The sequence below is a fragment of the Stegodyphus dumicola genome, chromosome 4, assembly GCF_044657685.1.
Source record: "Stegodyphus dumicola isolate Sdum_Otavi_A_Nest chromosome 4, ASM4465768v1".
NCBI lineage: Eukaryota > Metazoa > Arthropoda > Arachnida > Araneae > Eresidae > Stegodyphus > Stegodyphus dumicola.
The window spans coordinates 159432237-159459606 of record NC_140771.1 but is presented as its reverse complement, the minus strand read 5'-3'; the positions used below and the strand labels follow the sequence as shown (position 1 = coordinate 159459606).

Below are 27370 nucleotides of genomic sequence, written 5' to 3'. Positions count from 1 at the left end.
TACAAATATCTCATTCTTTTATAATCGTTTAGAAGTACCATACAAAATATTCTGCGCCAATGAAATTATTAGATTGTATTCTTTTTTAATACTAACAAAAGTGATGGTTGAAAAGGATACGGCATTTCGAAAGGGAGCACTTTTGAAAGTAACTCTTTATCTATCTAAAAAAAAAAAAAAAAAAAAAAAGGGCCCACCAGCGGCCAAGCGGTAAAGTCGCTGAACACTGGTAGTTCGGTTCGAGGTTCGAATCCCGCGAACGGACTGGCTGCATGGGTGTTTTCGTGGTCTTCCCCATGTGTAACGTGTATACGAGCCAGTTTTCCTTAGAAAGTCCTCCACGAAGGCATCCCTCAGGCAGATAGCCCTCGAGGCTTTGCCGTAATTACACACACACACACACACTTTATCTAAAAAAGCAGATGATTTTTAATCCTGTGTTCAATCGAAAACTTGTTCTAAATGCATTGTGCAGGACCTCTACAAAAGTCAATAAACGTATGCAACCAGCTGTGGCCCCCAACAAATGTTCGTTTACTCATTCCTTTCCCCCCGTTTGAAAATTTGTCTCCATGTGACTAATTTTTCTTTCAAAAATTAAACCTATCTGCTGAATGAGTTTTTATTTTGATAATGAAGAGATTCAAAGAACTGAAACATGTGTGTTTAGAAAAGAAAGGTATCTACGAGAAACGTCCCGTTCGCTATCTAATCACGAACTTCCACGCAAGAGGTTTGTATTTCGAATAATATTCATCAATATCAGTTCTCAATATTGATGCTTTCCTTGTTAATTCCTCCGGGTTAATTTCTATGTTCTGTGTTTTTCCATGTTAATTGTTCCATTTTTACTCAAAGTGATCTCATAAAATATAATAGTTTCTAAAGGAATTCTTGACTTACTTATAAATTACTATCTTTAGAAAACTGTGATCAAATATTTCTTTCTTCCACTAATCCAGAGTTTCTTAAACTGTGGGTCGCTAAAAATTTAGCAATTTTGGTATTTCTTTAACTTATTATAATAATTTTACAATTACCAAATACTTTTAAATAATGTACCTGAAAATACATAAAGATAAGACAATACAGAGAAAGAAAAACGTTTAAGCATTATATATATATATATATATATATATATAATAGAAACTTTCATTTTACTTTAAAAATTAAGGTCAATGACCTAAAACTACAATACTATATTACAGTACAAGTGAAGAAACTGATAGTTTCATTCACGCGTGTGTCAGATTAGTGCAATGCTATGGGGTCCCGCAAAATGTTCGTAAATATTAGGGAGTCCCCACGCCCAAAAAGTTTAAGAAACCCTGCACTAATCAAAAAGTCACAAACTTTCCCATATTCGACTAAAGAAATAAATTTCCATATCGTTATCACATTAATTCATTCCGGTCCCAATGAAAGTGCTACTTTCACCTTGGCTTAGCATCTTCCAGTATCAAGGCCATTGAAATTGAAGCTCAATTCATTACTTACACATTATCTAAATAACACCTTCATTCATATTACTTCTCAAAAGTATATACATTAGTATCAGTAGCGTAGAACTCTTGGGCCCCTATGCAAAAACTTTTCTTGAGCCCAGCCCCCAAAATTTAGATACTAAAAAAAATAAACAAATAAAGGTTTTAGATTTTAACGGCCATCCAGAAGGGTTTTTATGCTCTCGCGCTGCTGCTATCGCACTCCTGCTAACCGAACTTTTTTTTTTTTTTTTTCTTTGGGTCTTCTTTACTCGTAGCTTTATTATTAAGCATCGTTTTTTTCGCATTTACACCACATACGGTTCAACATACGTTTCAGTTTTTTTCCCAGTTCATTACATTAATATTCAGTTTTCTCAACAAGAGGGCTACTTTTTTTTTTTTTTTTTTTTTTTGTGTGTGTGTGTGTGTGTGTGTGTATGTGTCTTTTCTTATTAACTTTTTATGTGTTTAATTTATTAGTCAAGTAAGTAGACTCACCAGCGGCCGAGCGGTAAAGTCGCTGAACAGTGGAAGTTCGGTCCGAGGTTCGAATCCCGCGAACGGGCTGACTGCATGGGTGTTTCTGTGGTTTTCCCCATGTGTAGGACATATAGAATTTTTTTTTAAATTATATTTGATTATTTTTTCCTACCTACTTATTATATTTTGTTGCTGTTTATTTGTTGCTTTAATGTATGACAAGATTTGGTTCAATTGAGGACAATTGAAAAGTCAGGATGGTCGAATGTAAGCACAATTGCAAATTATTTAATTGTTATTAGACAAAATATCTATTGAGAAAATGGCAACAGCTAATTTCTGGATGTCGTTCTATTTTATAATTTTAAAAATATACATTGAGATGATGTACGCTTGAAATGTTTAATGGTACGATGCAGTAAGTACGTTTGTTATGTTATGTACGTTTACGAATACGATACGTGTAAGTTATTAAGATTTATCTTTAAATAAATGTTTGTCTTTTACAACCATTTCACGAGTGATTAATTTAACTACAAAAGGAAGTTAACATATGTAACTGACAGATTAAACGCAATCATCCCTAATTGACGCTTACCCTAAACTTCAATAATTAATTTAGCCAGACCATTCGATTTTCTGTGAGGTTCTACTTTCAAAAATAATCTATTCTTAATTAATGTAATATAGATAACTATACATACCTCCCAGGTTCCGGTTAAATAGTTGTATTGTTGCAAATAACGCCAGCTCCAAAGAATATATATATATATATAGAATTTAGGGAAGAAACGGACAGCAAAGATTCGGAGTCACAAATATTGTACCAGGCGGCAAAACGGCCTAACGCCGGCACTATTTGCAGTCTCTTATGGGAAGTTGTCTCGGATTATTAATGAGCAAACAGCAGTTGTTTACTCATAACAATTTTTGTTAGTTTTATTATTATAAAAATGCTAAATTAATTTCCTGTCCGTTCGTTTTTATATAAGTCAAATCAGAAAAATGAATATATTTTTTTTAAAAAAGTTTTAACTGGGGAAAAAATAAATACTTGAAGTACTTGAAAAAGTAAAACTGAGGGGGTTAAATTAAAAATACAAGGTTTAATAATAATAATAATAATAATAAAAAAGCAGCTAAATCTCGAAGAATGTTTGGGGGAGGGGAATGCTAAAGAAAACTATATAGAAAGCACAATAACATCATTTTATAAATTAATAGTTGTTAGGTAAAATAATAATAAGAAGAATTATTGCTAAAATTCGTCATGAGATTGCAGAACTGTGTGGAACAAATGCAATATCAATGAAGACAAGATGCAAAAATATGCGTAACAACTTAATATAAATTTTTGTTTGCTATTCATTTCAATTAACATTTACTTCTATGTTATTCTGCTAACTGTATTAAACATAAATTTTAGGTATGGAAGCGACAGTCCAGTACTTCCAACTTCAAAACAAAATACTCAGGAATGGCAAGCGAATAAGAATACCAGCCTTAATAGGTCACGGGTGAGTACGTTAGACAAAAAAAAAAAAAAAAAAAAAAAAAAAAAAAATTTAATTTGACTTTGCAAGTAATGTGATACATTTTTCCTTGAATAAATTCTTAACACACTAAGAACTTTTTATAATATAGTAAATTTGAAATTTGAGCTTGTAATAAGTAGAAAAACAAGGTGCTTGTTGGTTACACGGTTCTTGCCAATACATCACCAAAAGAAACCAGCCATGATTCTTAATTCTTGCAATCGTTCGGCAACCCTACACGCAAACAATGGAATGTATATGAAGACTAGTAAATGGTGGAATATGCTGCAGTGTGATACAGCTCATAATTATCAGTCTTCTTATTTATCAGAGATAAGTTACAGGCACTAACCATCTGTCTGGTGACATTTTGAATTTGAATGCTAAACAATACTCATCAGACCGGAAAAAAACCTGGTTTCATCGCCAAGTGACAGCAACAGATTTTAGCAGTGCATCAATTAATGCTGGATAACCTACAAGTATCAAAAACAATTCAGGTGTACACAATTCGTACCATAATTCGCACGAATACGGCATTAATTCGTTCCAGATCCTTGAAGTATAAACTGGACGTGTACCAAATGAACTTTAGCAACAAGAATAAATGGAAAATATATCTCATTGTTATTATTATTATAACATTATTTAATACTAAATACAAATGGAGTACGTGAAATATATACTGTATGTAAATGAAATGCTGTACATAATTGTTTCTCTATAATCCAGATAAAAAGCAATTTCTCAACATACTTTAATGTCTCGGATCTATGCTTGGTAATCAATTTCACCCTTAGCCCCACGTTAGCCGATTTCATAGCGTCTTTGTTTTTCGCAAATATAGATACCGTTGTTCTCGGCATAGGTTATGCAATAGCCAAGTCCCGGATATGCATGCCATCTTCATACTTTTCAACAATCTCTTATTCCACCTCTGCGGTGAACTTAACCCTATTCTTCATTGCTTGACTCTTTTCATAAACTTTCTTAAAACTCACTGTTAACGTATTTACAAAAAAAAAAAAAAAAAAAAAAAAAAAAAAAAATACACGCGAAAAAACAGAAAATCACGTAAAATTTCATGTTACAGCATATATTATTTACTGAATAGTAACAACAGAAATACGGATGCCCATTGCCAATCTTAGCATTACCTCCAAAGAGGTAAACAAGACCAATGTACGCAATCATGACTCATCGAACTCGAATCGTATTCCAGACAAATACTACATACCAAACGAAAGATTTCATGGCCAAAGGAGGACGTACCTTAAGTTGAACGTATTTCAAAGCAGACTTACAGAGTTACTACTGTATATAAATGAACGGAGGGGTAAAAACATATAAAATATTGCATAAAACAAATTATTGTTGCGTTTTTTTCTTCCTTTACTTCAAGTTCGTGCGTGGTTCGTATGGATTTAGAGTGAATAACGACGACAGCACTTGATGGAATATCGAAACACACTTTATTTAGACAATATTAATCAGGGTAGCTCCAAAATCACGTTTTACAGTCGTCGAAGATCTACTACAAACACGCTGACACAATCAGCGACACAGCCTTCACATTATCAGGCTATAACGGTCGAGACGGCTTCACTGCAAAGCACCAGAGTACAGCTCCCGACTCTGCTCGGTCGTTCTCGGAACTCCATGTACTCTTGAGACTCTCCAAGCTACAACTCGCGATGCACTCGACGACACACAGAGCACAGCTCCCGACTCTTCGGCGCTCCTGGAGCTCAACACGCTCTCTCCACAATGCACTAACTGCGATACACTAAGATACTCTTTCGGTGGAGTGCATAAACTTATGCTATGGAAGAAAAACGCCAGTTGCTTTGTGTGAGATTTATCATTGCTTTTAACTGCTTTAGTTACTAAATTAAAAGATGTTGATTTATATTCAGCATGAGCACATTTTTGCGACAGCCAAAAAAGTTCTCAATGTTTACACATCACAAAGTCATTATTTCATATGAAAGCCAGCTACTGTTTCCCATCGATAAAATCAGTTTTATTTAGGATAGCAACTGATGTGAACATGTTATTAAAATATTAAGATATTAAATAAATAAACAAATGAAAGTGAAAGCTGTACTAGAAAGAAGAGTAAACAGCTGCGCCATTTTTTATGTTAATTATTTAACACATCTGAATTAATGATCGTGATAATAAAGTACATTTTAGTAACTTGCATCTACTTTAAGCATAATACATATATAATTTAAAAGTTATTAATGTAGACTGTTTCTCCCCCTTTAATCTTTTCTTTAATAATTCATCATGCTATATTTCCATAGCTAAGATTAAAATATATTATCATGGAGAAATTAAATTTTATAACTTCGTTTTAAAGATATTACTAGAGCACTTCTATTGAAATCTTATGCAAACGCAATATTTTCACCGACCTTAACTAAGCAGAATGAAAGATTCATAGTACTGATTATTATGATATCAATCTCGGATTAATTTTAGTAAACAAGTGAATAATGCGGACTGTTTATCGAGAGCCGGATTAAGACTTATAGATGTCCCAAGCACTTAAAAGATTTTAGAGTGCTCACACACATTTTTGCTAGATTTTTTAACCCATTTCTTCTCTCTCAGTTTTGGTTTAGCTGCACCATACATTCCATGAGAAAGCTACCAATGAGAAATTTTTGTGGTTCCGCCTTTCCTGGCTCTCTCTTTCCTTGATTCCTAAGCACACACTTATTTTGCTTAATGCTAATCAAGCCCTGAGTTTATCTTGGCAGCAGTCATATAAGGATATTTAAATATTTTTATTTTCAAGGCTATCTAATATTTTTATTTTCATGAATTTAAAAATAGAGCATGACACTGCTGAATTATAAATATTGAATAATTACTTAATAAACAATATACTGAAGAATTGCAGAATCAAATAACATTGCCACATATTCATAAATTCATGATCTTGAGATACATGAAGTAAAACTTACAATTGAGTAAAAGAAAACAAGACGTTGACTGATACAGATTCTAACAGATTTCTGGAGAATCGCTTTCAGTTATTTAACAAAGTGAATTCACCAAAAGTTCACTTTCAGTAATTCCATCTTCATCTGCAACTAAATGAAAGCTAAATACTACAAGCAGAAGGAGAGTTTAAAATAATTTAGTGCTTCTAAAATAAAATCTACTTAATCAATGTTGTTTTTCTTATACTCAATAATGATCTCATCCTAGAAAATAGGTAAATATTTTAATCATGAAAATTTACTCCTGTCTAACAGTTTTAATGAAGCATAACAAATGCTATATTTCAAACTTTCATTTTAACCATAGTGTCTTCCAAGTTACTATTAAATTACATATTAAATTTTGATTTGAAAACAGCTTATTCATAAATACTAGAATCTTAAAACTATTAAATAAATTTAGAAATGTTGACTAATTTTAAAAAAAAATTTATTTACCTAGCAAATGTCACCAGAAAATACTCTCAAAGGAGGAGCATCCCAGCGACAAGAAAGTGTACAAAATTTATCTACGGATCAAATAACAAAAAACATAAGGTAAAAATTAAATGTTTTTTCAATATTTATTTGTTTATACATCTCGCATTTCTTTTTAATGAATTTAAACTGAAATTCCTTTTTTCAGTAGCAGGGAATGACAATTATTTGGCATTTCATTTTTAATTAGATGAGTAATATTTCTGGCAAAGTATGACAAAAACTTTACAAATCTTTCATCACAAATAATCATTCTTTTGCTTTTATTTTCGAGAAAATTACTCAAAAAGGAATTCAATTTCCTCAAAACTTCTTACATTTATCCAACTTTGTCAATATTAATTTATGATTTAAATGTCTTCCATGTTAATTCAACAATACTTACATGTCTCATTCTTTGCATTGGTTAGTCTTAAATTACTGTTGTGTCACATAATGATCTTACATTTTGATTTACAAAGATGGTATATTACTATCATTTTATCATTTCATACTAAACCATCAAAAACAGAAAAGTATTTTACTTTTGCAATACTACTGTACATAGCAATGCCTGATAAGCTTTATACAAACAATGAACATACATGATGCTGTGTTTACTGCATTTAACAGACATTCATTACGATTTGCTAATAGATTGCAACATTAGCAATAGATTCAAATCAGACATCTCACTTACTAGGCAAATCCTTATACCAGTAATATGTGAAATCATATGCAAACAGAAGAAAATTGAGGTTGAATTGGCTTAGAAATGGTAAGGAGTAATTTTTAATCTAAATAAATAAGAAAAGAAAGCTTTGTATAAAAAGCAGCAAAAAAGTCATAATAAAGTCTTGTCTTTAGTTATGTGCACCCTAAGGTAATACTGACATTAATACAAGTATAACATATAAATATTTCATACCTCAAGTTATAATATTTCCCTGGGTAGATATTGGATATAATCAATCCACTTGTCTTACAGTCATTGGTAGATGCTGAGTGACATATTGTAAAATGCTCAAAATGTTACTGGTCATAGACCTTCATCACTAGAGAAGATAGTATAATTTTTCCCAGTACTATACAAATTTTGATCAAAAATGGATGGTGATCAAGTCTTATACTCTTCATCTCCATATCACCAGCATTCTGAAAAGGCTCTCAGATCAATGTGCTTTAGTGTCCTCATTTCCCAAAGATATTACAGTCACAAGCATCCGTACCTCACTAGATTTGAGCCTGAATTCTTTATCATAGATGCAGCCTCTGCTGATAATCGTAACAATAGGATTGCAAGAACAGTTCTTTTAAAACTGCATTGTCCTGATAATTTAGGAAATGTGTCATGATATGAGACTGCATCTTAGGATTCGACTGATGTCGCTATTTAGTATTAAATTCTGTCCAAGTAAAATCCCCATTTGAATCTTAAGCAGTATATTTAGGATGAATTAAATTGTCAGACATATGTTCATCAAGATCATCAAAAAATAACAGTGGCTGTGTTACTGAGGGCAGGTGGGTAAACATTTCACCTGATGTTGAGCAAAATTTGATGATCTATATATCTAGAAGCATGAATTACTGTCATAAAAAATATAGAAGTATTTCAGAAATTAAGGGGGAAAAGTAAAATTATTAATAATAACTGATAGTGAAGATGAAAAAAATGTAATCACTTAATTATCCAGAATAGTTATATTTGGTAGTACTCTTCCTTCATATTAATTAAATACAGAAGTGATGAAGAAAGTATTCCAATGCTAAAAAAAAATTACGTAGAATTAAAGAAAAAATTCCATGAGTTCTGCATCTGTTAGAGAAAAATCCCTTATTATTGGGTATATTTAAAGGGATGTTGAATAAAGATTTAATGAATTTCTGTCTACCAAGACAAAACAACATAACATTATCCAAAAAAGTATCCATTCCCCAAAAAAGGTGAAATCACTAAATTACTCAAAACTGCTACTGTTGCTGTATTTAATCCTTTAACTGTCGAGTTATTTTGATGATTTGGGTACACAAATTGTCAAATTTTTTCATTGCAAAAACCAAATGTTTAGTACAAAATAAAATATACTTAAGTAGTTAAAAATTGATATTTTGACGTACATGGGTAAAATTTTTAAAGTTTTGTAGCCACTGCATATTTGCTTTGAGGCGGCTGCCACTCAACATGGCAGTTGCAAAGTTCGCTTCTAGTGGAGAATTATTTTCTAAAAATGAAAAAAATTAATTATTTTCTAAAACATAAATAAATATAAGTGAATACCTATTAGTAGTTCAGTAATTCAGTCTTGTGTGGTACAACTGGAAACACTTTTCCAAGCACAAACCAACTCCACAATCACTACACCAGAATCGTGATTCCTTCCTTATCTTTTCCCCATTTTTATCCTTTTTCAAACAACACACTTTGCACTGTCTGTAGGCTCATGTTTCGCAGGAGTAAGAGGAAAATGGGATATAAAATGTCGTTCAGTAAGACGGGCAGGGTTATCTATTGTAGGTGGTCTGCCAACATTCTTTTGTTCAGAAGCTGCATCATCATATTTATGTAAAAGCTCTTCTACAACTTGGATTCGAAATTCTAAAAATGTAATACGTTTCCCAACTACATTTTTATAGAGCAAATATGAGTTCCAGAGTACCTTGTTTAGTAAATGTAAAAATATCTTTTTATAATATTTTTTCTGACGTTTTCGGATTGCTGGATGAAACGATATTTCCTGATCACAGCGATCTACACCACCCATAGTTAGACCGTAATTAGAAACAATCTTCGGCTTGAGTATATCTCCATTTTTTATTTTTGAGGCTGACCATGGAAGTATCATAAATACTGCTCATCAAACACACATCCTTCACCTTCGGTTGAAGAATCTAAATCATCTATATAACGTTTCAAAGAACTGGAGGCTATTTTACAACAAAAAGACCCCATGCACTTTGAACCAAATAACCTCTAACCTTTGAAATCTTCAGTAAAGTGCTGTCATCTATTGAACTGAGCGCACATTAACTTTTCCCGAGATACAGACGGGTTTGACAAAGAGATGAAGCCGAAATAAACGTCTCCCGATATATATTCAGGTATAACAATACGATGCACTCAAAAAAAAAAAAAATTACCCCGAGTAATACTCGGGCGTGACATTTTCGAACACCAGTACTGTACCCGAGATTATCTCGGGCATGACAGTTAAAAGGTTAATAGTACTTTCCTTCATAGTAATGGATTTTAATTTGATGAAGAAAATATTCCAATACTGAAAAATTTTATGTAGAATTTTGAAAAAATCCCAGAATTCTGGATCTGTTAGAGAAAAATCCTATATCAGTGGATGTATTTAAAAAGATGCTGAATAAAGATTTTAGGCAATGTTGTCTATCAGAACAAATAAACATAACATTATCTAAAAGTATCCATGAATAAAGTATGGTTCTCTTCAAACACAAAAGATATTAATGCACGATTTGCTTTATATGTTAAGATGTAGTCCATGGAAGATTCTACATGAAAATAAACTGTTCTAAAAATAACTATGCATTCATATATGAATACATTATCCTCTTAATGCATTTTTAGCTCTTTACTTTTTGTAACAATTAAGGGGGCTGACAAGTCATTTGACAAGATAAGTACTATCAGATATGAGATAGATCATCTGAATGATAAATAAAAAGCATTCCAGATGAAAATTTGTTTTGAGTAAATATAAAGGTTGTATAAAATATTAAATTATGTCGATGCCATTTTGGCATAAAATAATTTAAGTTACATGAATTAAATTCAAGCTACTGTATTAGTTATGTATTCAATTATACACAAACAATATTTGATACAATATTAATTTGAAATGATGTGAAGACCACTTTTAAATTAATTTTATTTCATTAGTCAGATAATGAAAAATGCATCTCATTTTTTAAATTTGTCAAATATTTTAAATAAATTAATTAATTATCTGTCTTTCCTCTCATTTTTGTTTTGTTTTGTTTGACAGACTTGTGAATGGTCATTTTTATCCAACATCACAGAAATCTCTGGTCACAATGCCATCAATGACACATAGGGTAACCTTTCAGAATGAGGAATTGACAAAACAGTATCCAAAGGTAAGTGACTGGCAATATAATCAAAAAAGATAATGCTTTTTATGAGTTTTTTTTAAAAATCAGAACTGATAATTATAATTAATAAGACCAGTCTCAATGAAAAACCCTCTCTCAATATGATGCTGATTTCAGTTCAAAAAGTGGGGAAGAAAAACAATTTTGCTATTGGAAAAAGATTAATTTTGTTAATCGTCAAAATCAGATAGTATGCCTAAAGCATCATTAAAAGTATTATTATAATAGGGCATAATTCTGTTCTTGGTCAGTAAGACAATACTTAACACATTTTTTGGTACCTATGGCTGTATATTATAAATTTTTCGATTCATTAACATTTAACTATTCCCACCAATAAACATTTAAATATTAACATTAATATTGAACATTTAACGGATGATATTAAGTGATAATATTAAATGATATACATCTAAATGAAATATCTAATTTGTTTTACAATAAAAGACTTTAAATTAACATTTTAAATCTCTAATATGCTTTTGTTCATGCTACATTTAGTTCATATTTTACTTCTGTGCTCCAGCTATACTTCTTGTGTCATCCAGTCACATGGGAGTGAAACAGAAAGCAATACAGTCAAATACCGAAAATCCGCCAACTCCTGAAATCCACGTTGCCTCTCAAAATATAAACATTCAGTTCATAGGTTCCAGAAACCGCAATATTGAGTACGAAATATCGAAGAAAAAATACTTACTGAATGATGACGTCATAATTACCGAATAATAATGAGTCATAACAGAAATACCAAATTATTTACATCATGATAAAAGTTTTTCCCCTCTAATCTGCATCGAGGTAAAAAAGCAGACGATTCACTCAACCCTTCTTTCAAGTTCACTATTTGTGTTGTTGTATTTTCTGAGCTTTGTTATTTCACAAGATTATTTAGTGCTGCCTTTTTTTTTAATCCGAATATTTTGTGGATATTAAGAAGAATTAACAATATTTTAAATTTCAGCCCTTTTTAATACAATGTCAGATAAGAAACACATTCATGATTTTACTACTTCCAACATTGAAAAACGTAAACACGTTGCATTGACGATAATGAAGCGCAAATTCTGCAAAAGATGGAGGCAGGTGCTACTCCTCGGTTTATAGCAGAATCGTATGGTATTGCGACACGATTGTGTATAATATATGGAAAAATAAAGAAAAGTTGTAGAAATTTTACAGCAACAGTGATTCTAACACCAGAATCCGAAGCAAATCTTTGCATGGGGCGAAATCGGCAAACCTCGATGCTGTGTACATATAATACAATGAATAATATATAATGAATTTATATATGTAATAATAATTTCATACATATAAAAACTTAATTAAATGTATCTAATACACCTTATTTATTTTGCACTTTTAGTCTGAATATCATGATTTATCTTTCCTGTCCTGAAATCTGCAAAATCCTAAAATCCGCACAACCTCTGGTCCCAAGCTTTGCAGATTTCTGGACTTCTACTGTAATATAAAAATGACATGGAACAAGGAAATTTATGTAGGAAAATAAGAACATTATCATTCATAAATGTCTATGCCTCCTGTTATTCACAAAGTTAATTGTATTAGTTGTAAACATGAGTTTAGCATCACTATAGAACAACCATGACTTCAACCTTATATTTGCATGGATGACAGGAGATGGATGTGTTTTCAAATTTAGATAAAGCTTTGGTAACACTGTAAAGATTTTATCAACACTGCACACATACAGTAAACATAGCATTAGCTACAAAAACATGAACTACATTAGTAAATTGCTGATTAATAATTCCCACGGCAAAAAGCTGTTTTGAGATAAAACAAAAGCAAAAGCTATTGTAAAAAATGTTCTGACACCAAGAAGTGGCAAGACTACATTTAAATAACTTTCTAAATTATGCATCTTGTACTCTACTGCAATTTATGTCTCCAGCCATGAAAATCTGAAATCATTCTAATTTTGTTTGGTCAGAAATTCTTTGTCAGTTGCAGTTAGGTAGCTAACAGTTATTAGGCTATAATCAACAGTCAAAAGGTTAACAAAAACTGATTGACCTTCTTTAGTTTCATGATCGCCATGATGTCTTTTATGATGGAAAGTTGGTCACTGCAACAACAGGCATTATTCAAAGATGGTAAATTAAAGCAATCTCATCCAAAAAATATCAAAAGAAAACTCTGCAAATCATGTGACTTTTTTAATGCATTTCATATTTTTTATGTACTGTGCTTGAACATCTTTAGGCTGAAGGATAATGTGGATTAAGACCACTCCACTGGAAATAATATACATACACACAAAATCTGGAAAGACAAAATATGCATGCAACAGCAGTATTAAAACTCATGCTAACACATTTCTATTAAAAAAAAAAAAAAAAAAAAAAAAAAAAAAAGGAAGGAAAGAGAAGATTTTCATCCAATAAAACTATTTCTAGTTCTATTAAAATAACAATGAATAAATCAAAAAAGTACCAAAACTTAGCTTAATTCATTTAACCACAATAAAAAAACTCTGAAAAATGAAGATTATTTCGATTAACTTAATTAACACTGTTATTAATTTATAATGCGACATTCAGTTTTGCTACACTCAAGCAGTGTAAACTTACATTACATTTTACAGTTGCATTTATTAAATTCCAGATCAAATTTTAAACTGAAAATTATATAAAATATTACCCTGGAAAAACCCTTTTTTGAAGTTTTTCATAAACCTGTAGTAATCTTGAGAGCTCATCATCACAAGCTATTCAAATATCAGTATTTGGAGGCCCACCAGCAGCTGAGCGGTAAAGTCGCTGAACACTGGTAGTTGGGTCTGAGGTTAGACATGGGTGTTTTCGTGGTTTTCCTCATGTGTAACGTGTATACGAGCCAGTTTCCCTTAGAAAGTCCTCCACGAAGGCATCCCTCCCCTTAGGAAGATAGCCCTCGAGGCTTTGTCGTAATTAAATAACCTAACCTAACAGTATTTGTCGCACAGGAGTTCTTTTGGTTAAAGACTACCATATAACAGACTCAAGATTGAATCCCAAGGTCATAATCTTCAAGGGCATGCAAAACTCGTGCACTGCTGCACTTGTTATTGGTGCTAATAGACTGCTACACATGCAAGCAGTACCAAGTGAGCATATCACCAATGCGATGGCCATAAATACATTAAATTTTAAGACTAACCTTCAATATCAGAAGCAATTCATAACAGCACTATTTATTTAATTAAACATAATCCCAAAATTATATTTGATTTAAATCCAGTTGGTGAATCTACTGCAGCATATAACATGTCCCCTTTCCCAGATATGTAACATAGATATTTTAAGTCTAGTTACTGGGAAAATTTCTCTTTAGTTTCCATCAGATATTTTATCCTTTCTATCATTATAAATAATGCGACACTGGGAAAATTTCTCTTTAGTTTCCATTAGATATTTTATCCTTTCTATCATTATAAATAATGCGACTTTTTAATTCTGAAGATATTTCAGGATATTCATTAATAGCTCATACAGTACAAAGTCTTTAATCCGGCGTCGGGACTTCGGCGATTCCGGATTAGGGGTTTTTCCGGATTACAGATCATCAATTTAAATGTGGTAAGACGGCATGCAGAAATTATAAAATTAAAAATATGAAACCGTAATTTATGAAATAAAGAGCAATTATGATCTAAAGGGTATCAAAATTTACAAAAAAAAAAAAAAAAAAAGAAAGAAAGAAAGAAAGAAAGAAAGAAAAAAAAAAAAAAAAAAGCTTAATATTTATTTGTTTACATTATTAAACATTTCTTTCAATGTAAATTGTTTAAATTGCTTCATTTTTTGTGCTAATACTTTCTCTTTAATTCTATAAACAGACATAATTTCTTGTTTAGTTCCACTGTTCAAGTCCCTGCAATTGCTGTGTCGAGAATACCAACTAACTTGTCAATCGAAATTTTTGTTTTTTCAATAACCTATCTGTCACTTTCTTCACTATCGGAAGCGGTACATCGAAACATGCCTTCACTTTGTAGATCCTTTGGCAGCTCCAGAATGGGAAACTCTTTTTGACATAATCGAAAGTTCAAGCTTACTTTTTATAAAATGGCTCTAAAATTCTGCAAAAAATAAGCCGGATCCAATTAGAAGATTAAGGAACACCGCTACAACATTAACTGAAATAGATAATATTTTAGCCTAGCTTATACCGTCTGTTATACATTAAACGCGCATGCGTAAACATATTATGCGCATGCATAAACGCATTATGCAGAAAGTTTGTAGCTTTGAGGTACGGATTATAGATCATTCCGGATTATGGACGTCCGGATTAAAGACTTTGTGCTGTATTACTTTTTGATATTATAAATAAAGTATTATTTTAGCAAACTAGTACTGAATAATGCATATTATTGATTTCAGACTTTTACATCTTCCCAATCTTGGACACAGTGTTCCCCAAGACCAAATGGTGAAGTGCCAAAGTCAAGTGAAACACAATCATCTCATAATAGCCATGAAATGAGTACAGAGTTATAATTGTGTAAAACTTTTAGTGCCAAGGTAGTAAGTTATAAATCAGATAGTTATCAACAATTTGAAACCAAAGCTTCAAGTACTGAAATCTTTGTGATTTCATTCACCCTGTTGTATAAATAAGTGGAATTTGTAATAATTACCAGCAGTTGTAAAACAGATAGATTTTTAAATTCATAAAATGTAATGTAATAAACTGAAGTGAAAAACTAATTAAAAGCAATAATGCTGAGCATTTAACCAAACATGTGCAATTTAATATAACAGTGTTTCGAAAATGACATAATATTTATTATTTCTTCTAATTCTCATGCAAAAAATAAGGTTATGAAATTAAATGTATATAACTGTATATTTGTGTTTTATGTATTATAATGTAATATGTTAATCTTAAATATAATTTAATTCATACAATTTATTATGCTCAATTGAATACATATTTTATTTATAAAAAAATTCTAACATATTTAATTGTAAAGGATTATGTATTTTTATTTCTAATATTGAAGAAAAACTTTTTTTTTTTTGTAAAGAAAAACGGTATTACTTCCGATACTTAACATTATCAAAATGTACACATGGTTTTAATATAAAACTGCTGGTGTTGGATATTTATAAGTTATCAACTAGCTAGCAATAAATTTATGTACTTTTCAATATAATAAATTTCAGTCAACACAGAACACCACAGAAATGTTTTTTATAATAAAAATATAAACTGTATATATTGATGTTACTGTGTGGAAATTAGGAATTTTTCCTTTTTCGAAGAGTTTTAAAGAAACTAAACCTAAGTCGTGTTTAATTATTTTTCTATCATTTTAAAGCAGTAATTTTTTAAATTTTACAAAAATTTTTATGTATTTTGCTAAATTTTGTAATATTTTCTAAAAGTGTCATTTACAATCTGTGTACCTAATTTGTTAAAATTCTCAATGGTATTGAAATAAAAGACTTCCAAAACCGTACGTCTGAATATCATTTAATAATGCTATACCACAATAAAGTGTTTGAAAATAATGCAGTTTATTTCATAAATTTAAAAAGCATAAAATTCATTACAAAATTCATCTTTCTTAAAAATACAGAATTGTCATTTATCAAGTATAAACAAGAATCACAATTCATTTTTACTTCAATTATTTTAAATTTTTATACATACATAAAATAACAAACATTATTTGGCAGAACTACGAAATTTGTAATGTTCTATGGGCAACTGTCTCAACTTCTCAGCAGCCTATTCAAACAAAAATTGAAAATGTGTGTGCATAAGAAGATATATAATAATATATATAACTAAAAATGATAACAGTACATAAATATGCCATGACACAATACCTTCCTCAAATTTTTTTAATAATATTATAAACAGGATTAACAGAAGCACAATATTCTTTCATAAGCATAAAAATATATTAATTAAAAATAACAGTAATTCATTTTTTTTGTTAATAAGCACAATTATGCAAAAATACTTTCTTTAGTACAAAGTACATTTACCTTCTGAAGGAGACTATATCTGAAACATTAAATTTCAATGTTCTGCTCCCTTTTTGCCTTTTGAGAAACCTTTATATATGAGAATTTCCAGCATATTAAATATAAAATTATGGAAAATTTTTTAAACAACTATTATGCCATTTTTTGCATTATGCATACTTGCCAACCTGTGACACTCAAAAATCAGGAGATTTTTTTAAGAAATCGGGAGATTTTTCACAATGTTAAAAAGACTTTTTAAATGATGAAAATATAGTTTTTGATAATGAATTTAAATAGTAACTAATTCTTAAATGCAAGCAACACAAAAATACCTTACACATAAAAAAATTTTTTATTACTTGCATCGTTAAAAAAAATTTTTTTAAAAAAATGAATCAGTTTTTGTACAAATGTTATAAACAGTGGCAGATTTTGCTTTCTTTAAGAAAGAAATTTCATAATTTTGTTCATAGCAATTGCCACGTAGGCCTGCTTTTGCTAATAAAAGTTTTTCTAATGTGTCATCACTAATATTAGATCTAAATTTAGTCCTCGTTTTCCCAACAACACTGAAAATCCTCTCACACTCTGCATTACTATGGGGAACTTGGCAAGATGGCCAACATAATTCTAGACAGTTCACTATATTTTAAAATTCCATCAGCATCTTTCAGTTTTCCAATTAAACTCCACTGGGTGTCAGTCCTAGCTGATTTTATAACTTCATCCAAGTTTTCTAATTGTAAACTGCTGTTATGCAGTTGTTGGAACTGTTTCAATTTTTCCTTCCTTTTAGAACTCCTTTCAAGATAATAATAAATATCAACAACGTATTCATCCACATTTATTGGTAAAGAAGCTTCTCCTTTTTCAGCTGCTAAATTTAAGAGGTGACAGGTGCACCTCATAATCTGCAAATCTGAATTTTTCTTTCTCAAGATGCCTGCAACACCAGTCTTCAAGCCTACCAATACTGGTGCATTATCGGCACCAAGTGCTACGCAGATATCCAGAGGAACTGCATTTTCTTTTAAAGTTTTAATAATTAGCTGTGCTATATTAAAACCTGTCAAATGTCCTTCTAAAGTGGGAACAGAAAGTAAACTGCATTCAATTTCTAAAGACTCTGGATTGGATACAGTTTTGAACAACAATTGGATACAGTTTTGAATCGGTATTATTGCTTCCGCAGAGAGGCAGAACGGAGCTGTTTTAATGCAATCAATAACTGAAGATTTATTTTTCAAATCTAGTTCTTTAACAATTGCACCTGTTTTGATTCTTGAGTATTTCTTAGCGATTTCACTATTGGGAAACATTTTTCTAAATAAAACTGCAGCGTGATCCGATGCATTCAGTGGCAGGTTGTGCTCTAGTAAAAAGGCAGAGAACAGATATTCTGCATTAATAACCTTTTGGTCCTTTGTTTCCGAAGAAAAATTTAATTTTCCATTTTTTTCAAAACAACTCCTGTTGTCCTTGTGTTTTTGTGTACGCACATGTTTGAGAACATCCGCTCTTTCACCATGCGAAATCGAAAAATCACAAGGACAGGCGGTACACAGCGCAAATTTATTACATTTCCTTGAGGAAATAATGGAAGGAAAGTCAACTGTGTACGATTTTTTAAACGTACACGAGTATTTCACTTTTCTCGCAGACATACCAAAAGATGATAATTTCTAAAACTATTTCCCGAAGGCACGTGTACTCACACAACTCAGGACAAAATGACCGAAATAAGTAAAGAACATCCAAATAACAGCTTGCTTTGTTCTCATTGGCTAATATATTCCAGATGACACTCAGTGGAGCCCATTGGATGCCCATTGGAGAACTGGAGAACGAAGTTTCTGGATACGTATATGCTCTCTCTCACAAAGCAAGAAGTTATCTAATTCACAAGGTTTTGTTTTAGATATAATCTAGAGAAAATTCAATTGCTTTCAGACGTCCAAAATCACTTTTTTTTTTTTTTTTTTGTTTATATAACAAAGTATTAAGCCAAGTTCCATAAAAATCGTGAGAAATTTTAAGAATAAGAAAAAGTCGGGAGAAATATATTGTAAATCGGGTTGGCGGGAGAGCGGTCGAAAATCGGGAGTCTCCCTAAATCGGGAGAGTTGGCAACTCTGATTATGTAATATTTAAGAATCCATAAAAATAGCATACCATAATTTCAAGCTGAATTTAGTAATATTTAATACAAAGCGGATATTAGTAAATTCGATGCAATATTAATGCTCACCAATGGCTAATTAAGTAAGAAAATTTGAATACTGATAGCTCAATAGAGATTTAACCTCTTCGTGACAGCATCTTGCTGAACTGAAAGCCTTCTGGAAATAGGTGTGTCATATATGCATGAGTCCCAAATGTCACTAGCAGCCAAGGTGCATTGCCTGGCTGCACCTTGGTTGCATGGTGGTGGACTGGTGCATTGATCTTCCAGAAGGGTACATCAGATATGCATTTTCAAGCTTACATGTTACTTTAAATTTTTTTTAAATCACTAGATGGAGCTTCATATCTATACAGTTAGCTTATTTGAACATATACATTGTTGATCTTGTGTCTGTAAAGAACTTTTTGATTCTGGTGATCCATTTAGATGTACGAACAGAAGATATAAAGCAAACAAAACCCAGCTGAAGTGCAGTTGAGGCTTCACGTGATATAAACATTAAACAGTTTCAAGGCTTCAATTTATTTATTTAACCTTTGGGAAGACTGGGAGTGGAGCTGTGGTTTTGGAACTCTTCCTTGTATTCAATTTGCATTTCTTTTGATAGCAGACATAAGTTTTTTGCATCGGTGAAGAGAATTCAACTAATCGTGCAATGTCTAACAGAAAGAGTTTTTAACCAAGGAAGAGTATATTTTAAATTGTAAATGAGGCAATGAATGACTATTTTGACACCATAGATTCTAGATTTAAGTGAGGAGAGTGACTTGGATACTGAAATTTTGTCAGAGACTGAACTGGAAACCTATTTTGCTATCACCTCACAATGCAGCACTCAAAGTGGTTACTCCATCATAAACTCAACCTTTGAAGCCTTATGAATTTATGGGAATTGCAGAAGTAAATTTAATTCAAAAATATGCAAATGAAATTGATTTTTTCACAACTTTTTTATGATGATCTAATGAGCATAACAGCTGAAGAAACTAATAATTTATATAAAGAAAAGATGAGTGAAAATCTATCTTCATCCAAAATCAACACACTGCTGTATATGTATCTAAAATGCGGGAAATTACTAAAATTAATTATTCTGCTGGGATAAATTAAAAGGTTCAACCTGAAAATGTATTTCACAACTTATAAAATGCTAGCGACTAGACCTATCACACACAGTATCCTTTTTAATCATTTATATCATCATATTTAACCATACATTTTATTATGTTTCACATATGTTTTAGATACAGATTTAGATAAGCTTTGTACAACATTTCGTCAAATATTTTATTTTGCATTTAGATTTTAATTAAATTTTTTTAGACTCTCTTGATATTCTGTATTTATCATTATATTGCTGTTAAATACCACTACAGAAAAAAATCAAAACAATTGATAAAAAAATATTTTTAATGAAATTTTCTTTAAAGTTAGGTTTAGCAATGCAAAATACCCCATCCTGCAAGATCGTACTACTGCAACAACACACCACCTCCAAGGTGAGTTGCACTAATAGTCTTGCCGTCATATAGGAGGATTAAGTAATGATGCATATATGATACACCGGTCATGAGGAATTAAAGCCTGGCAAACAGAATGGCTGCATAGGCAGGGCCGGACCACAGCATAGACAAATAAGAAAAATGTCTAAGGCCAGGATATGGCAGGGGGGAGGCAATCAAACCGTCCACTTTGAAATAAAAATGTAAAAATAAAATTTTCATTTCATTTCACAAAATAAATAAAAGTTTATCCATATATGCAATTTAAATTTAATCTAAATCTTAAGGTTTCCTTTTTTATTGAGAAGGACTGATATAAAGGGTCTACTGTACATGAAAACATTTCACTGACTAGCTGATCTGCAGGTGGGGCATGGCACGTGATATTGAGTGCATATGGCATGGTGCACAAAAGTCTAGCAAAAACATTAAACATAGCAAGAATAGAGACTATTTTTGTCACTAAATATTACTTTTCTGGAAGTGATTAGTTAGTTGAAATGTTTAAGAAGCTTTTTAATATAATAAATTGTATAAATATTTATATAAAATCAATTATTGCCACACTTCCAAAAAAAGAAAGCGTAAGAAGAAAATGCCATAAAAAGAAAGCATAAGAACAAAATGCAGGAAGAAACAAATAAACAAAAAAGTGCTCTGTTTAAATATGTTGTTTATACAAAAACAGATGATATTGATGCAGAAGTTCAGTCTGAAGCAAAGATTATGGAAAAGGAAGTTAGTGAATATTCTGGAAACCAGGAAATACATGCAGAAATGACAGAAAGCAATGAAACCAAAATTGAAGTAATAGAAATGAAAAACATAAGAGGCATACCAGATATTGTGGAGAAAACCTAAAATCCAAGTGATGAAGAAAAAATTCAAAATGTAGAATATATTCCTAACACTATTAATGATACTTCAGTTTTGAAAAATTTGGACATTTCTTTGTGGCCTTTAAATTTAACAACAGACATACAACATTATTTGCTTAAAAATAAACCATCATCAAATATTTCATTTACACATACCGCTAAAAATATAGTTACAGAAGGTGGAAAAACAGTAACTCGCTCATTAAAGTAACAGTAACTCGCACATACTTTTATGTGCAATAAAGCAAATGGTGAAAATTAAAGAAATTTACTGTTGTTTGCAAGATATTTTAAATCAAACAAACAACTTTTACAGAAGGATACTCAGATTGGAAAAATGCAAGTTTAAGTGCGCAAGAACACAGAAATTCTACTGATCGTAGACATTCTATTAAAATTTTAATAGCAAGAAATTTAGTTGAGGAATGTATAGACACTATCATTGAAAAATAGTATTTAGAAGAAAAAAGTACTGCTATGGGTAGAAATGAAAATTGTTTGGGATGCTCACAACGGTTACTTATAAAGGCCTCCGTTCCTTGTTTAAAGGAACTGACCTTTTTGAACTGCACAATAACATTCCATTAAAAAAAAAAAATTAACCATACTCCATTATATTAAAAATAATAATTATTATTATATATGAAAAAAAATTAAAGTGGGAGCCTTCAAAGTTTATCAGAACATATAATGACCTATAAATTTTAAAATCAGTTAACATAATTCCATACTACTTATGATAATTATTCAGTTTCTTGAATTACTCATATTTTTATATATTATTACACTATTCTCTGACAAAAAATTTAATATTTTCTATAGGAATACTCAAAAACACTATTTGTTTCTCATATTCTACACTAATTTCCAAAATTACTTCATTCACACAAAAATACTTTTCAACATAAATTCAAAAGCATAATTATTTATCTTAATATGCTTCTTTAAAAATAGTTTATGTATTCGTTACTTAATTTGTTACTTAATTACTAAATTCGTAAACTTTATTACTAAATTCATTACTTAATTTTATCACATGTAATTATAAAAAGTTAAAATTTTAAAAACAATTTCAAATGAAAGTTCAAGTGAAGACAACAATTTTGAGCCTTGAACTGAAGAAACGCTATTAGCAAAAGCAGAAAGAAGTGCAAATAATTTCTTCGCTCACACTCGAAACAAAACATAGATCTATGACCTTGAACCAACTGTAATGCTGAATCTCCTAGGCATTAATGCACTTACAATTTAAAACACATTTTTTGTCTCCTAAATATTATTGAGGTGGCCCAAATCTAAACTTTGTTTTCCCATTCGAAATTTTGGATTTTGGACTTGCAGATGAACAAGCACACTCTTTTGAATATCTTGGATATTTTAACGAAATCCATTTGGGAAATAAATGTTCCACTGAAATTAGTAGCACATGATCCAATCCTACCGGCAAAAAAATGTAATGAAAGCATATTTAGAGATGTACTGACGGAACACTGAGATGTATAAGCGCAGAAATTATATTGAACAGGAAGAATTCTGATTGCGTAGAATGCTAATCCATAACAAACAAGAACCTTAGCAGTCAAGGCAGATTAAATTAAATTTTTATTTAAATTCACATGGCACTCTAATCGTGCCTATTTTCAGAAAATTTACACTTTTGAATACTATTGCTATAGGAAGACAGCACAGTGCAATACAAGCAAAATGCATATTTATCCAATATGGAAGATCGCCAAGAGGAAAGTTTTGGTTTAGGTTAAAAAGGTTTTAGTTCTGAAAATCTTGAGTTCAAGTTCCCAATTAGCTACATCATCAGTATTACACAAGCTTTGCAGCATAGATTAATCTAGAAATTGTGTAGTCCAGAAATATTATTATTTTTAGAACAAAGGGGAAATAACCAAATTTAAAAAGAGGAATTAAAAGGCTATTACAAAATTTATAAAGCTGATTTACATATTTTTTATGAAACTTGCTCCAACCTTCAGAACAAGAGGAAGTTCACTGTCTTCATAAGATTTTTGAAAAATAAGCCCATGGGATCTGCACTCTTTGTGTACATATACACTGCCCTCCAAAAATTATAGAACAGCATGTTTTCCAAAACTCAGCATAACAAAAATGTCAGTAACATTTAAATTCGCAGTTTATATGCAAAGTAACAAAGAAAATATATGCAAAAACAATATCTACCACTTTTATTTTAGAAAATGAATACTTATATAGGAGTTAGAGAAAAATGCAAAAACTAAGTTTTGTTCGTGAGTGTTGATCATCAGTCGTTGATAATATCCAGGTCATATCATCAGTCGTTATTAGCAAAGTTAATAATAATTTCGTTGATAATATCCAGGAAAGTCTATCAGTGTCCAGGAGAAGTCATTAACCCAATTTATTGAGGTGGCAGGCGATCAAATGAATGGAAATGAAGATGTCACAAGCTGCTGCTGCTGCTGCTAGGCATCTCAATGTCTCTCGCAATGTGGTCCCACCTTCTATGGAAACAGTCTGAATCTGAGGATTCTGTGTCTAGAAGACACGTTGCAGGTAGACCAAGAATTACAACACCTGTGGGAGACTGTTATTTAGCTCTTTCGGCTCGTAGGAGAAGCAACATTACTGTGCTTCAGCTCATGGCAGATAATTTAGTGGCAACAGGAACACGAATCTCAGCTACTACAGTTGGCAGACGCCTCCACAATGCAGATCTGTATGCAAGACGACCAACTGTTTATGTCCCCTTGACTTGAGGATAGAGAGGTGCATGTTTATATTGCGGAACAGAACATGTCTCCTGGACAGGCCAACAACGGGAGTCTTTTTTCTTCAAAGACGAGTCCAAGTTCACAATGGATGACGGAATGAGGTCGTCAGCTGATATAGAGGAAACAACAAGCCAGATGCAACCAATCTCACATTGTAGAAAGACACAGTTACAGAAATGGTACAATAATGGTTTGCGCTGGGATCTCTCTCGGTGGTCACACTGACCTTCATGTGTTCCATAGAGGAACTCTGACCAGCGTGAGATATTGAAATGAGATCCTTGATCAATATGTCTGCTCGTGATTTCTTCCGATGGAAGACAATGCATAATAGCAAAGAGTTTGGGTTGCTGAAGAATATCTCGAGAGTCATGGTATGGAACGAATGGAAAGGCCAGCTCAATCCTCAGAACTGAATCTGATACAGCATCTTTGGGACTACCTTGGGAAACAGGTTGCTGCTGTAGGTCCTCTTTCAAAGTCATTAGATGAGCTTGAACAAGGATTACTCTGTGTCTGATCGTTGCTTCATATTTTATTGACTGACAATTTAATTACCAGTATGGTATGTTGCTGCCCCCAATGTATTGCAACTAGGGGTGGACATATGCCTTATTTGAGCACATTTTTGTAATGTTACTACCACATTTTTCCTCAAAATACTATGATGTACTGTTTCTCCAAGACTGGATTTCTCTGCATACAATGCAATCTTTTGTTATAATTCATGTTTGTGTTGAATTTTAGAAATATTCAATGTTGCATTCATTAAACTGTTTAGCGAACATATCCTCTAAATTTCTTGTTTATATGTTGTATGTTGTTCTAAGTTTCTTGTTTTTATGTTGCTTCATTCTCAAATTAGACACAAAACGCTGTTCCTTAACTTTTGGAGGGCAGTGTATTTTATGCTAATTTAAAACATTTTTGATTAAAAACTCAGAGATTTAAAAGCTTTGTATTGTCATTCTGCAGAGAATAAGATGCATATGCTTCAAATTTAATTAGAGAATCAGCAATACAAAAAAAAAGTGTTGCCATTTGAAAAATGCAATTATATTAATTTTGTATCGAATTTAATACATAAACTTGGCTACTTAAGAAAAATGTGTCGCCGTTACCCATATTTAAATATTTTAAAGTGTGTTATCTTCCAGCAAAGCATAAAATATTTAATTTTTCATGCATTAGCATGTGTTATTGCATCACATGCATTTTCTTTGCTTTCTGAAAGTGAATTTACAACAATCATCACAAAGCATTATTTTTGCTGTGAAATCAATTATGCCACCAAAATGAAAATCTATTGTTCGATTGACACCTCAAGCATGAAAGAAAAGGGGATCATGAGCTTCAGAAACAAACAAGGAATGGGAAGCAAGACTGGAAAACCTTTGTACACACTGCTCAATCCCATTATTCGTATGACACAAACGAGCAACAGGAAGGAAGACTGGGAAACATTCAAGTATGTACTGCTCAAGCCTATTCATCTGAAGCAGACAAACAATAGGAAGCAAGACTGGAAAACACTCGAGTATACATTGCTCAAGCCCGTTCGCCTGAAACAGAGCAACGGCAAGTAAAACTGTTCAAAGTTCGAGTATACACTGCTCAATCCAGGGGAACACTGCATGTTGATTTAAATCTTGGTGCATTCCATTCTGATGCTAATTATGATTATAGTCTTCATAGAATTGTGGTCATTGGAAAAATGGATAAATTATGAGTATATTTGCACAAGGCTTAAATTTAGGAATGAAGCACCAGGAATGCACTGCATGGGTAGAAATTGAAATTGCCAGAATTAAGTTCACCACCTGAGCCATTATCAACCTTGCTATCATGTGACAGAAGCCCTTCGAAATATGCAAAATATGTATAAAGAAAAAAATTAATAACAGAATTAAGAAGCACAAACACCATCTTTCCTTTAAGTAGTATTGCTACACATGTCAGATAACAGCTAGTATATATAAATATAGTACAAAGTCCGAGATCCAGACGTCCAATATCCAGAATGATCTAAAACACAGACCTCAAAGCCACCACTAACTTTTTGTTTTGTGTGTGTGCTTTAATCATGAGTATTTGATTCCCCCCCTAAGGCATAATAAAACATGTGGAGAGTCCTGATTCTTAATTTCACTTCCGACACTAAATAAAATATCTCGTTACTGAAGAAACAATCATTTTAGCATAAATTTGTATCATCAATAATTTGGCCCCGTAGCTGCATATCTGCTTGGCGTACATCTCAAACCGAAACTTTCTACATACACTGTTGATTTTACACCTACTAATATTTTATATCCCTGACACCACAACCTGGCGAATCATTATTTATTATATTTTGCTTTCATCACCTCATGTTTATCAACACGTAACAAAGCGCATGGTAACCTTTTATGTTGACATTATGCTTGGTGATGATTACAGATTTAAGTTAAATGCGCTAAGAAATGTTGACACGAAAAATTTGACAAACATTTCTTTCCAGGTGCTAAAAATAGATTTTGTTAATGATGCTTATAGGCCAAAAGATTATATTTAATGCTATTTGAATTAAGAATAACAGATTTTTTATTCAAACCCAGAACCACCGCCAGAGCTCGTGTGGCCACATCGAGCAGCAGAATTTAAGGAAGACAAACGGAGGTACTTGGTAGCAAAATTTAGGACTCGCAGAGACTGCATCAGGTGGTAAGATTTCTAGTGCCAGTCTCCAATATGTGAGAATTTATTTATTCAGGACTCAGATAAGCCTTAAGTTTGCACAACTAATAGATGTAAGTATAATAAATAACTAATACAATTTCAGGCTTAATTGTCTCAGTGCACGATAGAATCAAGCTAAAATTTAGCGGAACAATTTGTCTTTAGTCACCAATCTCATGATACATAGCCAAATATGTATAGTGAACGATAGCTA

The 27370-nt window shown here is 31.7% G+C and overlaps 2 protein-coding genes across 9 annotated transcripts in view; one reads left to right on the top strand and one right to left on the bottom strand.

Annotated features, from left to right (window-relative positions):
- The window catches only part of LOC118194746 (band 4.1-like protein 4A), a 342463-nt gene extending 325872 nt beyond the window's left edge, over window positions 1–16591 (top strand). For all 3 annotated transcript variants that reach the window (XM_085815671.1, XM_085815672.1, XM_085815673.1), the window contains exons 25-28: window positions 3394–3484; window positions 6959–7053; window positions 10989–11100; window positions 15510–16591. In XM_085815671.1, coding sequence (XP_085671797.1) covers window positions 3394–3484; window positions 6959–7053; window positions 10989–11100; window positions 15510–15626 — 415 coding nt within the window. In that variant the 3' untranslated portion in view covers window positions 15627–16591. The remainder of the gene's footprint in view (window positions 1–3393; window positions 3485–6958; window positions 7054–10988; window positions 11101–15509) is intronic.
- Window positions 16592–16627: 36 nt separating this feature from the next.
- LOC118188712 (galactose-1-phosphate uridylyltransferase-like) overlaps window positions 16628–27370 on the bottom strand; it is a 138409-nt gene continuing 127666 nt past the window's right edge. For all 6 annotated transcript variants that reach the window (XR_015040810.1, XM_085815675.1, XM_085815676.1 and 3 more), the window contains one exon: window positions 16628–16863. Coding sequence is in view for 5 of the 6 variants with exons in the window: in XM_085815675.1 (XP_085671801.1) it covers window positions 16801–16863 (63 nt within the window). In the remaining variant the exon portion in view is untranslated. The remainder of the gene's footprint in view (window positions 16864–27370) is intronic.